The 16,551-nt window shown below is 43.2% G+C and overlaps 1 protein-coding gene across 1 annotated transcript; it reads left to right on the top strand.

Moving 5' to 3' along the window:
- The first annotated feature begins 7,776 nt into the window (after positions 1–7,776).
- On the top strand, positions 7,777–14,399 carry NPY2R (neuropeptide Y receptor Y2). The gene is made up of 3 exons (XM_057375923.1): positions 7,777–8,020; positions 10,087–10,154; positions 11,208–14,399. The coding sequence occupies exon 3, from the start codon at positions 11,244–11,246 to the stop codon at positions 12,399–12,401; it is 1,158 nt and encodes a 385-aa protein (XP_057231906.1). The 5' UTR covers positions 7,777–8,020; positions 10,087–10,154; positions 11,208–11,243; the 3' UTR covers positions 12,402–14,399.
- The last annotated feature ends 2,152 nt before the right edge of the window (positions 14,400–16,551 follow it).

Here is a 16,551-nt window from a genome sequence, read left to right as displayed (position 1 = left end):
CCTAAATTCCGTAGAGATACAAAAGTAAAGACACAGATAAAGAAGATCTCCTCACACACAGATGTTAACAGCATTTTCTTCTCTTTTTTGTGGCAAACAGAAGCTGCTATTAGGAGAGACAAGAGCACGTCTGATACTCTCAGGAGGAGAGGTTAGTAGCAAAAACAGCTATGTACAGACATTTGTTGGTGAGACCATGCTGGGAGGAAGGTTATAGGAACAAAATAAAAGAGAAATGTATGGGAGTGTCCTGTGCTCTGACTGGCAGGAATCAATGCTGGAGGAAAGCCTGCAGGAGGAAAGGAAAAAAGAATCACAGGGAAGACTTCAGAAAAAAAGGGGAGGGGGAATTTKTGAGGGCCACAAACTTGATTTTTTGTACATTACAGAAAATCAGAAAATCATAACAGAGAAACCAGGGCAAGGCAGACTGTGTGCAGATATACAGAAGTGGGTGGTCTCCAGTCACTCAACACAACTCTGCTGCAGAATCTACAGAGAAATCTGCTTTTTCTGGTCCTCACTGGATCATATTGACAGAAAGGTAAGGTATTAACTTCATGTAATGGCAGATCCATCTAAACCTGCCACCCTCTACACTGTCAGGGGAAGAATTAATGCAGTGTGGGAATGTGTAAGATTGCCAATATGACAAAAATTTTAACAGAGATCAGTACGGGTTTACAGATGAAAATATCTGTTGTTTTGTGTTGGGCTTTTTTCCTATTTTTGGCAATCTAGGTCTTGCCATATAAGAATTTTAGCCTGTAACACAGTAAAGAATATTTAGGAGAAARGGAGTCTGTATGAGGAACTTGTTGGGAGAGCTATTTTGGCCAGTCTCTGCATACAGACCAGCCCCCCTAAATCTTGATGAACAAGAAAGAGAATATCACTCAGACATTCTATAAGCACAAATTTGATACAATCTGCAAAGCATTAAGTTCCAACCCTGTATAGGGTTTTTTGTACCTGAAATCCATGGACACTACATGTTTAAACTGCACTGAGGATCTGGGGAACAATCACTCATATACTGGATTCCAGTCCAGACATTGATGGGGAGAAAATTTACTTGGACATCCTCATGACACCATTAACAACAAATGGAATTCCTTTCACTGGAGTTTAGGTACCCACACTGTACAAAGAACGAGATGCTGAGGTTCCCACTGGGGCTCAAGAGGGTCTTGTAAACAGCTGATGGTGTTGAGGATGAAATTCATCCAACCAAACATAAGTATCTGTTTCAGGAGGGGATGAATAAAGTTTCAAACCCCACTGGTTAGGTCTGTCCTGACACCCAAGGAAGAAAAATAACTCAGATGCAAACACCTCCACAACAGCCAGCCACACACAGCCTCTTGAGAGGTTTTGCATTTCTGGGGGGATCATATGTGTCTTACCATTCCCCAGGACCCTGAGATGATCATTCTGCAGCTTGCAGGACAGAGAGGTGATGAAGAATCTTCTCTGCTCCAATCTGCAAAAACAGCTCTGCAGAAAGAGCTTCTTGCTGAAGGAAGGCTGTGCCAGCCTGACATGCAGGGTGAAGGGAATAGATCTTCAGGGAATGGTTGCAAAATTTCAGTGGAGCATGAAGGAGGCTTTCAGCTGATCTGGAAAAGCGGGAGCTGACACATTCCTTTGTGCCGAGGCTGGGCGGGATGGAGAAGCTGCGTGCACAGATGGTGCTCTGGCTGCTGCTCTCCCGCCTGTGTGCAATCACTGAGCACTTAGCCTCACAAACATGCCAAACCCCTACCCACTTTTTTCCCAAGCCTCTTCCCATTCCCTCTCCTCCATCCCAAAATACCCCTAGCAATTAAAATGCCATCACCCTCTGGAAAATGTGGGTGTGAATCACAGGCAATTAACAAAGGAAAACAGAGTTCATGTGGAAAACTGCCGGTTCAGTTCAGAGTGGGAGGCASACTTTTTGCATCAGAGCACTTTTCAACCTTATGAATCTAGGCTGACAAGCTTAACTTGCTCACAAACAGAGCTGTCTGTCAAAAGTGAGGCGCTGAAGTTTCACTACCCCAGTTGGTGTGACACCTGTAATGGAAAGGATCAGCAAGGAAGAAGATGAAGCAGTTGAAACTTCTCAACATTTCTGTGCGACAGCGTTTGAATCATATGATTGCAGTTCAAGAAGGGGGCTGTGCAGGTRTGCTGCATTTAGCCCAGAATTTAGGCCTTCAGAAGCTCCAGAATTGTGAYGTGGTGCACAAATGAGACTGTAACTACTGCACTTTTTAAAATGAGTGATAACAGGTATAGAGAGTGCTCTTTTTCCACTTCTTCRGCAATTGAAGTAATTTTTTAAGGACAAAGAATTCTTACAAAAGAAATCCATTAATTTAATGTCATGTGTTATTGCCAAAAGACATTATTGCAAAAAATGCTACACAGAGGTACAGAATGACCCTGGATGAAACCACTGAGTGGTTCAGAACAGGCTGCAAATTCTGTGTAAATGTGGGAAAATTAACTGAAGTAGTGTGCAGAAAACTTATGAGAATTCATTTACTTTTAGCAGCATGGAAGAAAGATGCTCACTTGGGTCTTAATAAGTGAAAAAACCCACTTCTTCATTTCAGATGACATGGTTTCATGAATCACTGGAAATTGTTCTTAATTGCATCTTATTTATGCTCACAACAAACATTTTACATGGCATTATATGTCAGACAGCATTATCAGAAGAGCTGTCTTCATTCATGAATGCCATTATTCATCAAAATAATTAAATTTCTGATAGGTTACTTGATCTGTATTGATTCTTTGAAACATCTCTTCCAGACCTAGATGCCAACTGTACCAGCAAACTTCTGCATTTTAATGAAGGYTGGCTGAGCAAGGTCAAAAGATGATCCATTTCCTTGAGTTTAAGACCAATATGAAAAGGTTTTATCATGACAAGAGTATCATGGTAACAAAAAAAAACCCTCAAAAACATATGGATACTTTTGAAAAGTAAGGTCACTAAAATATATTTCTGAGTAATGGGTAGTCAACTGCATGCTCTGTACTCTCTACAGGGAGAAAAGAATGCATGTCAACTTTGTGACCAGTTTTCCATATTCTAAGATACRTAACTTGGAGAGGGGGGAACACTTATTTGAAAGTTTTTTATCTCTCAAATGAAAATGAAAACGAATTAGTTCTCTTTGTCCCAAAGACAACTCGTTCAACTGCACAGATTTCACCAGCAAGTCAAAAACTGAGCATGAAGAGCATTTGATTCAGTTTTAAGAACATACATAACTTTTAAAAATTGTTAAAAGAATAATTATTAGACAAAGCAAAGGGTGAATGGCTTTGCTCCCTGAAAAGCCAAGGATTTCTGTAATTGGAAGCAACTGACTTACATGCAAATGTACAGCAAGCAGAGACAATTGATTAGCTTTTGGAAAGCATTTAGAGACACATTTCTTCCCCAGCTACCAGAAACTGAGGACTGAAGTGTGTGCAATATTCAAGCTCTAAGCTGTACATGAGAATCTATTCTCTGTGATGAGTGCTCTAAAATAACCAGAGTATGCTTGCCTCAAAAACATCTGAAAACTCTTAAGAAAWGGCAACAACTAGTTGTACATCAAGCTTTCAGAACCTCAATGAAGCATTACTTTCCCCATTAAATTTTGGAGTTTTTAGAAATCTCTGAATTTAAAAGGAAGTTGAATTAAGGAAAAACAGGAAGGAAAAAAATGTCTAAAATGCCAGCAACAAAAAATACAATAAAATTGTTTATTATTTGTATTTTTAAATTCGATTAAATATTTGACCAGCCTCTTTGAACTCAAATGACAGAAAGTAGATTTTGATAAAGGTTGAGTGTTTTACTAGACCGAGATCTAGTAATGAAAAGAGCACAGAAAACCCTGTGAAAAAATAACAAATTCTATATTCTCTGCAGAGAAAGGATAGCATGTCAGTAAAGTGAAGGAATAATATGGGAAAATATGTAGTGAAAATATAAAGAAATATCAAGGATGTGCTCATTGCATAAGCACTGCCAACTTGGAACACTGAAAAACACTTAGAGAAAAATAGTGTGTCTAGTTACCTACAGACTGAGTTGTGGCTATGTAAACACCAGTAGGTTTGTTTAATCAGCAAACAAACTGTGGAGTACTGCTGGTAACAGCTCGAAGTTGGTATTTRTACATACCAATTTCTCTCATAACCTGCTGACTTGTAGTTAGCCCCTTTATCAATGAAGGCAGATTGATTACACTTTTTCCTRCATACAGTTGTATAATATTACAGCATTTGAAAAAGAAATAAGTAAAATTGAACCTGAGAGAYTGAATCTAAACAAAAAGGGAATGAGAACAGTTTATAAATGTAATGYAAAATGTTTACAGATCTATATAAGTAGAAAATTCACTCCTTAGCTATTTAAACATTTTTGSTCTAACCTTTTAAGCACAAAAAATCTTTTTCCTATATAATTTTACACCATATGATCTCTGTGTGGGTACCATTTAACAGATTCATGACAGATATTTTTTTCTCGAGGTCATACTTTCAGGGTTTTTTTTCCCATTTTATTTTTAAGGGATTTTCCATGCTATGTAGAGCACTTAAATCCCTGAAATCTGACTCACTCCAGGAAATCTGTGTGAGTAAGGACTGGCAGAGTTTGGGTCAAGTGAGTGGCATGCAGCACAGCGCTTCTTTTAAAGGTCAGTGATCAAGGGGCAATTAAATTCAAACCTCACAGTAAATAAAATAAGGAAAATTATGTCGGGACAGCCACTGCCTTTTCTTGTTGATATTCATCAARCTTTATTTGCCATTTCAGCAAACCTGATGTGGGACAATTCAATTGCCAAGGACTGGCAACTCTTTCCTAGTTCTGTGATTCAAACAAAAGWGATTTCTACTTCAAGTCTGGGCACTCCATGCAGACCTTTATTTTGCTCCTGAGAATTAGTAAACTTATGAGGAGCTGGCAGAAATGTTTATTGTTCCATCTGAAAAAAAAAAAAGTTAACACTGGACAGAATTTGACAAGGCAATTGTGTAACAGTAAAGACAGTTGAACAGATACTGCYGGAGGCAAACTATGCAAATCAGATATCTCACACCCTGCCATACCTCCCTAAGTGTGATTTGCAGCAGAAACAACATAAATCCGACAGGCTTTTTTTCCAAGCTGTTAAGCCATGTTATCTAATTTCATCTCAGTACATATACATATTCACAGCAAAAGCTCATTTATAGACTTGCCTTAAATAGGCGGCTGAGATTTAAAGTTCATGTGGCTCATTTATTTAAAGCAAGCCATTTTGCACAGGCTAACTTTACAGCCTACATCAAGACATAGCAAGAGTGTAGCCAACAGGTTGATAAGTGACTATTCCCCTCTATTTATTGGTTGTGACACCACACCTGTGGTTCAGTGCTAGGAAGACATTGGCAGACTGGAGAAAGTCCAACAAAGGGGACACCAAGAGGATTGAGGCTGAGCTGGTAACATTCAAAGTGCTGAGGGAATTAACTTTGTTCAGCCATGAGGAAGCCAAGGTTGAATGGAAACCCAACTGTTGCTCACAGATACTGGGAGGAGCACAGGGTAGGACAAGATGCATTTGAGACAAGCTGAAACACAGGAAAGCCTGACTTGGTATAAAAAAATCTGTCTTACTGTGACAATTGTTGGCAGGATGGCCTGCCCAGTGCAGGCAGTATCTTGCTCAGAGATACTCAAAACTCTTCTGGAGTTTTGAGCCTGGGACAACCTGCTGCATCTAGACCTGCTCTGAGCACAATGCTGGAGATTTTTGGAAGTTCCACCCAACGCATGTCTTTGTGATTCAATGACTCATGGSTTATCATGGTTTATGGATGGAAATTTGAGTGCACACAAAGCAAAGTATCCACAGCTGCTGGAGGTGATCACCCTGCAGCACATTTCATATTGAACAGCCCATTTGCTACTTGACTCTGTCTGCCCTTGATGTTTTTGTTTTCATGGCTTTTGGTTCAAGGCAGTGTTTACAGGGCCATTAAATCCCACTCTTTTATGAGCAATAAAAAAATGCTGGTTTTTACTAGAAATGCATTTCCATTAAACATTTCAGTTGTGCCTGAACACAGAATTGCCTTGTAACAGGGAATAACGCCTTCTTTCTCTTGCATGGGAAGCCAGTCCTTACTGGCATGACAACTTCTAGGAAATTGCACTTCTTGAATTCTTCACAGAGTCTGGAAGTGTAAGCAAGGAACAGCCTTCTCTTAGCTGTGGAATCCTGAGCTGGTCAGACTGTAAAGAKTTGAAGCCTTTCACTACACCCTTCCAGACATTAAGAGTATCAAAAAATACATTAAGTTAGTAGAGCACAACAGCAGCGCCCCTGAGATGAGTGGAATGCCATGGCTTGTCAGAGAAGGAAAGGAAAGGATTGCAGGCTGTTAGGACCATGTATTATACAAGTGCTCTAATCACTAAAACTCATGGCATGCATTTATGTCTGTTGATAGATCAAAAAATAAATCCTACAATTGGATTGACTTGGGAAATGAATAAACAGGGGTAGGAGAATTGAAATTCCTGGCTCTTTATTTAGTCATGAAAGAAATCTATTTTGCAATAAGCTAGGGGCATTCCATTAACAGTCTTAGAAGTGCTGAAGCACTAAGAGCAATGCCCTTCCTGAAGAGATAGCCTGAATTAGTAAAGATCCAAGGGGGTTCTCAAGACATGTTTTGAATTTCAAAAACAACTCTAAATCACTGAAGCTACTTCTTGATGCTCCCTTAACATTCTCTGCTGTTGATAAGGGCATAATATTGAGCTACAATGAAAGCAAAGAGCATTATCTTTGACAAAGGCAGTGCTTTTGTACTGAATCTGCTTTGGAAGAAAAAGAGAACAGAAAAGGGAAGATAATATTGCTGATCCATGAAACTACCTTAAATATGAATGCAAATTTACCTAAGGGATAGGAAGTAAAGGAGTATTCCTATTCTAAAGAGCAGCTTCTGTACGGTAAGGTTTGGGAAGAGAATTGTTTAAGCATCTGTGCTACAGCCACAGAGAAAGCAAAGTCTCCTAGTTCCTGTTCTTGGGAACTACAACCAGGGCTAAAGCACATTTTGATGAAWCAGATCCCCCAGCCATGCTCTGAGAAGACAGTCCCTCGAATCTCAGAAGTTGTACCTAAAGAGAGGCTTAAGATACACAGCAAAATACTAAATAGAATCTATTGATGGATTGATTTAATGAAGCTGGACCCTACTAGAGGCACAGCAAAGCTGGCTGGCACGAATCCTCAGTCAAACTGGCTGCCAGGAGAGCTGTTTTGAAAGGTTATTGATATAGAACCAAATAAAAGCAGCAGCTGTTGTCTTTACCTTTCCAGCCTTGTATATAAATATGAAATGTTTCATTTTGCTCTTGACAGAATACCTAAATGCTTTATTCATCCTTACACCTGCTCTGGCAACAGCCACATCCAAGGATCAGAAAATCTGTGCAAGCCGCGGTGCCTGTAAGCAAGGATTTCAGCAGCTGTTTGGAGCAGACATCCCCTTTATGCCGCCAGCTCGGGTCTGGCACGACTCGCTSTTTCTCCAAATCCCTGCTTCTGGCCGGCAGCGCTGCGGCCGGCACATCCCGAGCGCGCTGCCCACCGCCCCTTCCCCGGCCCGGAGCCCGGCGGGCGGAGCCCATTCCCGCCCCGCCCGAGCCCTTCCCCRGCGGCGGGGCCGCCTCTCCCGCCYCTCCCGCCCCTCCCGRYCCGCCCTCCCGGCGTGCGGGGGCTGCTGCTGCCGCCGCCTCCAAACTTTGTACGGGGCGAGCGCCGCTGCGGGCCCGCCGCCCGACAGAGGAGAGCGGCCCCGGTGACAGCAGCACCGGTGACAGCGGCGGGACCCGAGCCGGGCGGGAGCGGCGGGGACAGCCGCCCCACTGCGGAGCGAGGGGCTCCGCTCCCCGCCCTGTCCTGCCCTGGCTCCTGGGCCAGCAGCGGCCGTGCCACGCTCGCCTGCCCGGCGCTCGGGGAAGGTAAGAACGGGAAGCGGGGACGGAGCATCGCTCCCGACACGGGGCCGCGGCGGGATCCCCGCAGCGCCCGGGCGCGGGTGTCTGCTCCCGGGATGGGTGTATCTCCCCGGGCACGGGTGTCTGCTCCCGGGATGGGTGTCTCTCCCCGGGCACGGGTGTCTGCTCCCGGGATGGGTGTCTGCTCCCGGGATGGGTGTCTCTCCCCGGGCACGGGTGTCTGCTCCCGGGATGGGTGTCTGCTCCCGGGATGGGTGTCTCTCCCCGGGCACGGGTGTCTGCTCCCGGGATGGGTGTCTGCTCCCGGGATGGGTGTCTCTCCCCGGGCGCGGGTGTCTGCTCCCGGGATGGGTGTCTCCCCCCAGGAATGGGTGTCCGTCCGCGGAATAGGTGTCTCCCCCCAGGAACGGCTCCGGGGCGGGAGGGCAGCGGTGCCGCATCCCCGGGGCGCATTTGCTGCCACCTTCGCCCCTGGCAACCCCAGCCCCTTCCCCAGCGCAGGCACTGCGGTCCTGATGGGAATGCTGCTTGCTAATGTAATCACGTATTCCGCCTGTTTTGCTTACTTGCACTCAGAACCGATGTAAATCCTCTCTGGGCCTTTCTCGGCCGAAAGTTAGAGGCGATTTGATTGATGCCTGACCATGAGGATCTGACGGCTGGGGGGAAAAGCCCCAGTGTGGTGCAGCATGCAAGGYGTGCCAGTAAATGCTATCTGGAGAGTTTATACCAAGAAAGAACAGAAAGGGTCCTGTCAAACACTACCTGGAGTGTAGTGTTTGACACTCAGTTTTGACACACCCGTTTTTTGAAAGCACCGGATATTTTGCCCACATAACTGTCCCACCGACAATGTCAAACTTGTCCAATTTATTTCATTGCATGCTGACACACCAGCTCATTTCTGCTTGAAATCGTGGTTGTCCCTTCTTTCTCCCCTAGCTTTGTCTTATTGACAAGACCAGAGCATCGTTCATCAGCCTGAACAGGGCACTAACAAATAAAATAAAAGTGTCAGAACAAAAGAAGGCTTTGCTAAAAAGAGGGAGTTGCAAGTAGGAATCAACAGAAAGTCAGGGACTAGAGAAATGGGTGAAAATACGTTGGGAAGAAAAGAATGCTATGTTATTTGGCTGGGCTACATCCTTCTGCCTGGATTTATGGCAAAGAAGGGAAGAAAATGAAATTTGTCAGCCCTCTTACCCTTCTATTTCTGTGTGTGGACATGACCTGCTCTTATTTTGCACTGAAAAAAATGAGATATTGAAGCATCTGACCGTCCTGGGACCTCACCAAATCTCTACTGTAATAATATAAGGAGGTGGGTATAGGTATGGGTTGTAGAAAAATGGTCATCAGAGTTCTGCACTTCTGCATAGCCTTGACTGTGCAAATTGTGGTGGACTTCTTACATTACTAACATGATGGACTAAAGGTGCATTGATAAGGAATCCCCTCCTGACTTCCATTGCTTAGGCTAGTACTGAAAACTGATTATATTGCTGAAATCAGCGGGGTACACCAGTATGAGCAGCTGGCACTACTCAGCTGCCTGTCTTGTGGTGTTTCACATCTCAGGCTCACACTATTGATTGTTGAGTAAAAGCAGACTAAATGGTATGGCATAATTCTGACCTGTTCAGCTGGGGGAAAATGTCTTTCAATTCATGCAGCCAGTCTGTTGCTCTTGCAAAAATAGCTCACCCTGACAAATTCTTTGGGATTTTGTGTGGGAYAGAAGCAAGCAAAAAGGGCTCAGTCTCCCGCTGGCAGACAACTCTACTTTCTCAGTTTGGAAACCATACTGAAAGATGTCACTCACAGATAGTTACTGGTAACAGAGGTAGGGGTGAAAACATACCCTGTTCCCCTGAAATGTTTCTCTGAAAATGGAAGGAATTAAATGGAACTGATTAAAAAAGAACAAGAATTTTTTAAAAGCCATGTTAATCCAAATACTAAAAGTTAAACTGTTTCTTTAGGCAAACTTGAATTTGGGAAGGGTTAAGCTATGTGTAACACGTGATGGCAAAAAAGTGACATTWCTTCTCTACTTTTGCTTTCTTTAGGGAAGATGTGAACTCTTAGGTAGAGTGAGTAACTCGGGTTTTGCTGTCCCCTCAGTGGTGTTTTATTGGTAAGTGTGCTTAGCACTGGCRATTTCTTACTATTTCCCCAGGCCAAGGAAAGGTGTTCCCGGGTTCACAGTTCTTGGTTAGCATGCTGCCCATGCTCTGGGCAGTTTGCATGGGGACTGTACTTTTTTACATTGGACTAAAGAATCCAACTGATTGTAAGCCATTCATATAYTGTGCCTACTGAAGTCTTAGGGTAGCATAGAGTTCGGCTCAGCCTGTGTAAAGAAGGAAAAAAAATGTGATTTTTATGCCAGTGATGAAATTCTTACTGACATCAGCAGGGGAATGTTATGCTCTTCCCTATGACTGCAGTCAGAAAGGAATGCCTGATTGGCAGCCTCCAAGGAGCTGTGTTTTCTGAAACATCACACAGAAAGGAAATATTATGTATAACTGTATTTCAATTGTTTCTTGAGTTGATTTCGGAGTGAATAAGTTATGCAGTCGTTTCAAAGAAATGCCRTTATTTCAGTTCTTTTACAGTGGTATTTTCACTTGTCTCATGCTACAAACTGTCCTAAAAGAAAGTTTCTTAAAGAAAGACCCCAGTAATTAGTTCACTGGTGTTAAAGAGGGACATGAACCTGTAAGAATTCAGTACTTATTTAAAGGAAACACTTTTCATTAAGGAAAAACTGGAAGATTATTATGCGAATAAAAGTCTGTATGGTGCCATTCCATGTAGAATTCCCATAGATATTGCTGGAATATTTGTACTAAATCTGCACTAGTTTTAGGTAGTGGATTGTAAAAAAAATTATATGCTGCCCAGCAGGATCTTAATCCTTCTGCATTTACTTAGGCAAACTTTGTCTTTGGAATGCTTTTGAAATCTGTTCCAATTTTCAGCAGGAGTCATGCCTAAATAATATTACTGGATCAGCCTTCAAAATGTAAGGGCAAGAGAATTTAAATATATTAAGACAGATCTTCTCTTAATCCTGCAGTGTAGCATGTGGGTTAGGAAAGAGATGTATCTTTAGCTCGTTGCTTCTTGTCTTAGCCCATGTGGACCAATTTCTCCACCTGTTCTTGCACTGTTTTGTTTTCAGGGGCAGCTCTGTTGCTTAGACCAGGCTGCTGCAAGGATGGGGCCCCTGGAAGCAGCAGGTGAGGAAAACCAGACGGATGAAATGAAAATGGAGCTGTTCACTAAGCTGTACTTGACAAGATACACCACACCACTCAACGAACTGGCTCTGGACCCTAAACCAGAACTGAAGGACAGCACGACGCTTGTCGAAGTGCAAATAATCCTCATCTTTGCTTACTGCTCCATCATCCTGCTGGGGGTGATYGGGAACTCCCTGGTGATCCACGTGATCATCAAATTCAAGAGCATGCGCACAGTGACTAACTTCTTCATCGCCAACCTGGCCGTGGCTGACCTGCTGGTGAACACGCTSTGCCTGCCCTTCACCTTGGTTTATACGCTCCTGGGCGAGTGGAAGCTGGGCCCGGTCTTGTGCCACCTGGTGCCGTACGCCCAGGCCCTTGCCGTGCACGTGTCTACTGTCACCTTGACCGTGATCGCTCTGGACCGTCACCGCTGCATCGTCTACCACCTGGAAAGCAAAATCTCTAAGCGCATCAGCTTCCTGATYATAGGAGTGGCCTGGGCGGTCAGTGCGCTGCTGGCCAGTCCTCTGGCCATCTTCCGTGAGTACTCGTTGATCGAGATCATTCCTGACTTCAAGATCGTGGTGTGCTCCGAGAAGTGGCCGGGAGAGGGGCAGCTCAACTACGGCACCATCTACAGCATCTCCATGCTCCTGATCCAGTACGTGCTGCCCCTGGCAGTCATCTCCTACGCCTACATCCGCATTTGGACCAAGCTCAAGAACCACGTCAGCCCCGGGGCGGGGAACGACCACTACCACCACCGGCGCCGGAAAACCACCAAGATGCTGGTGTGCGTGGTGGTGGTGTTYGCTGTCAGCTGGCTGCCCTTCCACACCTTCCAGCTGGTCAGCGACATTGACAGTCAGGTGTTGGACCTGAAAGAGTACAAACTGATCTACACCGTGTTTCATGTCATTGCCATGTGCTCCACCTTTGCCAACCCCCTCCTCTATGGCTGGATGAATAACAACTACAGGACGGCATTCCTCACAGCCTTCCAGTGTGAGCAGCGGCTCGACTCCATCCACCCTGAAGTGTCAGCAGCTTTCAAAGCCAGGAAGAAACTAGAAGCAAAGAGGATTCAGTTCCCTGGGGACTCTTTCACACAACCTACCAATGTCTAAGGTGTCTGACTTTAAAGAAGAAATTAATATATTGTGGACAAAGGGATGAACCCATTTTGATACGTGCATTTTTAATGCATAGTTTTGTTCATAAATGGTGAAAGAACAGCAGCAGGAAAGTCAAGGCAGGTATGATGAGGGGAGTTGATTGACATCAAGAGTATATGTCTATAAAGCTGCGAGGAAGTAAAAGGGAGAAGCTTTGTTTATGGCTGTCTCTAACAGGGTAAATACCCTTCCATCCTTCCCATATCTTCTTTGMAAGTCTAAATGACAAGAGCAGGGTTTGCTGGTTTTGTTGGAGGAAGGCAAACAGCTGATTTGTAGCACAGGAATATTGATGGTGGGAGAGGGTAGTTTTTATATTGGATGTGGAGATCCGGAGAGCAGAAATCTGACAGAAATCTGCCAGAGAAGGAAGCCTGTCTGGGGAGAATAATCAGCTGTGCTGGTCAAAGCTCAAACTTTTCAGGCCCCTTCTTTCCCACAAGCATTTTTTCCAAAGACAAGGGAATTAAGAAGAGAAATATGTTCCTTTTTTTTGACTTGTACTGGAGTTTGAAATAGAGCGTTTGAAATAGATTAGGGGGTGACAACAGAAAAAAAGAAAAACAAAACCCACCTGAACACCAGATTCAATAAGAGAAAAGGTCAGGTTTCTACATATAATGAAATGTGGATTCTGGTCAATCAAATGGGGTAAAAAGTCATTCCCTAAAAATTGGCAGTTGTTATGCTGGTGAGAAAATCACGAGCCTGTGACTTGATCAGTCATTCCCTGCAGATCCCTGCCTTTCATTCTGCTCTGGGAACAGCTCACAAATGCAGTGCTTTAAAGTAGCATTTGAGGGCAGGCAATGCAGGCTCAGGTCTTCGGTGAGCACTTCATAAACTGCTAATATTTTCATTTTCAGGAYGTGCTTAAATGGCTAATGTGGTATTAACTCCACAGGGTTTGAATTGTTGCTGCTTCTGCCTGGATAATAAAACAGCAGATAATTTTGATCCTCTGGAAAGGCTGCTAGATGGTAAAGTGCTTTTCCTTATTGTGGTTTTATGTCACATACTCATCTCGTCTTGGAGCTTTTTCCATCTTAGGCTTTGTAAAAATTAAGAACATCTGAATGACTGTAACCTAATAAGAGTATGCTATGTTTATGTGATAACTTATCAGTTATTCTGCATGCTGTAGTTAATAGTTAAATTCCTTTTTTGCTCAGGTATAAAATTTTAATCTGTTTACCATGTTGTACACAGCAATGTTCAACTCTTCTATGTCTTTGTTCAGCCTGTTTGAACTCATTAAAGAGATGAAGAAAATTTCAATCCATGTTTATTCCAAGCTGCCCTGTTGCTTATCTAGAATAAAAACAAGTGTGATACTTTCACTTGGAGTCTATTTTGACAGCTACATTTCAGCAGCCTCATTTTTTCTTCCCATGTTTTGTTGTTCCTAAATTCACTGTGTACTCTCTCACACATTAAAACCCAAGAAAATTGGAGTACTGAAATGTTTGCAATGTAATGAATAGTAGCAGGTCTTTATCAAATGGAGAAATTAATCTTTGTGTATTCAGTATTTGGCACCATCCTTTAAATATCCATGAAATCATTTGGACTTGGATTTTCATGAGCAGAAAAGGGAGGTCTAAAGAATTAGCTAGTGTTTACTCAAGCAGGAAAAAGTATCCATCATTCTTAAACAATTTTACAAAAACAGATTAATTCTCCACCATGTTCAGGACATTATATTGCCCATAAGTTATTTTTGTCTGGCTATTAATACTATCCAAAATGTAAGCTCAAAACACTTATGGGTGAGGAAGGATTATAGAAGTGTGCAATTATTATGGACATCAATCACATGTATCACTTGACTCTGAACCTTTCATCAAAAGTATTATTAGTACAAATAACCTCCTTTATTTAAAACTCAAATGGTTTAAAAGTTCAGTTTCCAGTCCTTTAAGCCTGTTAGAGTGTAGTATATAGACAGTTTTGAAGTAACCATGACAGTGTATGCAAAATCTACAATTACAGACTAATTCTCTGTAATTTTAAGTCTGCTTTATATCATTCTTTATAAAAGCAAWTAATTACAAATCATCTTTCCATTTATTTCGTGGCATCTTTATTTTATGGCTTCCTGAGCTTTTTCTGCAGCCATCATGCTGAGCCAGAGCTGGTGCACTAATTTATTGCATTGCTGACCTCTCTGCCTTGTGGAGGTGACACCTTGGTCAGTGCCTGCTTTAGGGTAACAAGCCTCTGCACAAAGTCCCATGATTTTCTCACAAGTACCTAAAGATGGGATGGACCTAAAGATGGGATGGGGAAGAGGCAGYGCTCACATGTGCCTCCTGCACGGTTTGGTCACTCCTCGGGCTTGGCTCCTGCACAAGCACAGCCACACACATTAGAACCCGTGCTGTTTGTGTGAAAACACGGCATTTTATCATCATAAGCAATGATGTAGCAGCATCCCTCAAATTCAGAAGGATCTAGAAACTCAGGGTTCATCCCCATTTCCCTGTAAGGCAAAGTGAACCTATAAGCAATATCTAATCACCAGACTGAGGAGTCTGCGGGGGACCCTCTGTTTGGCCTGAAACAGGAACCAGGATCCAGATCTATTCATTCATCTATTAGTGCTTTAATGTATTTTTAAGGCATTATATTCTTTTCCTGTTGCTTAGGTACAAGTTTTACACAAAGCCAAAGAATGCCAACAGCATTCACCCATTGAATAGTCTGCTAGTAGGTGGCAGAGCACCCAAAAGGAAATGTCATCACTCATTCAGGGCACGAATTTGAACCAACATACCTCAGTTCTTATCAGTGTGATCTAGCCAGTGCACTGCAGCCTCTCCTGAGGCAGCAAACTATGTCCTCTCTGTTCTATTGTACATAAAATAATTAAACATTGAATATCATGTTTTTATGGGCAGGTGGTTGTGACCTTTGCACAGCATTCGAGTTCAGAAACAAGGATATCAGAACAGATACAGACAAAATTCAGGTTAGGCCCCCTCCCCCACTCTCCACGRGTACATGTAGTGTAAAGATACTGCACTTACAGGCAGGATGAGCTCACTGGGAGCAGTGACATGCTGATCTCTGGTGGGATCTCCCATTTGGGGTTGGCTTATAAAAATGAGACCACCACATAGATGCCATCAGATACGATTTAGGATCTTAGCTGGTGAGAGCTTTGCTCTCAKCCTCTTTGGAAGAACACATTTTGATGTCTTGTCAATTTAACTGGCAGAAATGCATCTCCAGGCTTCGGCAGCAGTGCAGTCTGTGATTAGATGGTGCAGCTGCAGCTCTGTGCTCTCCCTGCACTGCTGGGCACAGGCAGCCTGAGCCTGGAGCTGCACTCCCGAGGCTGCCGTGCGTTTGCCTGGGAGGAGAGCACAGTGCTGTGCTGCTTCTGGACAAGTGTTAAAGTCACATCTCCTGCTGAGAATACAGCTGCAGGGCTACAAGGCAGAAGCAAGCCTCAGTGAGCTGCCTGGGTTTTGTGGGAGGCYCCTGAGATGGGTTTTTGGGATGTGGGGACAGTGTTGAGCCCTCTCACTGAGCCCTGTGAGCAAACAGCCTTCACTGGGAGTTGAGATCTCCATGTATAGCTGCAGCCTGTGACTGAACAGACAGTACATCATTGTTAATCTGAGAAAAAAAAATAGATTTGAGGCCATAAGTAGTTAAAATAAAAGGACTAAGCCTTGATGAAAAAAATATCTATATAAAAATGGTACATCAGAGCTGTGCAAAAGTTGTTTTGTAGTGTGTGTTGAAAATAGTTGTCCATCATTATAATCCTGCCTTCTATAAAATGTGGAATTGACATATATGCATTGTCAACATACTCATAAGTTAGGTAACACTAAGAGTAATAACCGAATGGAAAATACTATCTGCATTTTGTCTGTCAGACCGCAGAAGAATCACTGAATTCACAGWTTAGTAGAATCCATTTCCTTGCTTCATAGTTTCTAAACTGTTTCCTGGATTTTCTTATATTAATCCAGATCATGACCTTAAGGGATGAATTATGTCTTTGGATGCCTGAGTTATTTACCTGGTACTGTCATTATAAATGCCACTCCACAGCAGGGGAACTACTTTGTGCCAAATTACAGGTTCT

Source organism: Malurus melanocephalus, unplaced genomic scaffold (genome assembly GCF_030028575.1).
Source record: "Malurus melanocephalus ecotype Western Australia unplaced genomic scaffold, MMel_1.1 scaffold_9, whole genome shotgun sequence".
Taxonomy (NCBI): Eukaryota; Metazoa; Chordata; class Aves; order Passeriformes; family Maluridae; genus Malurus; species Malurus melanocephalus.
Note: the sequence above shows the minus strand (reverse complement) of the source record. Positions and strands in the feature narration are given on the sequence as shown.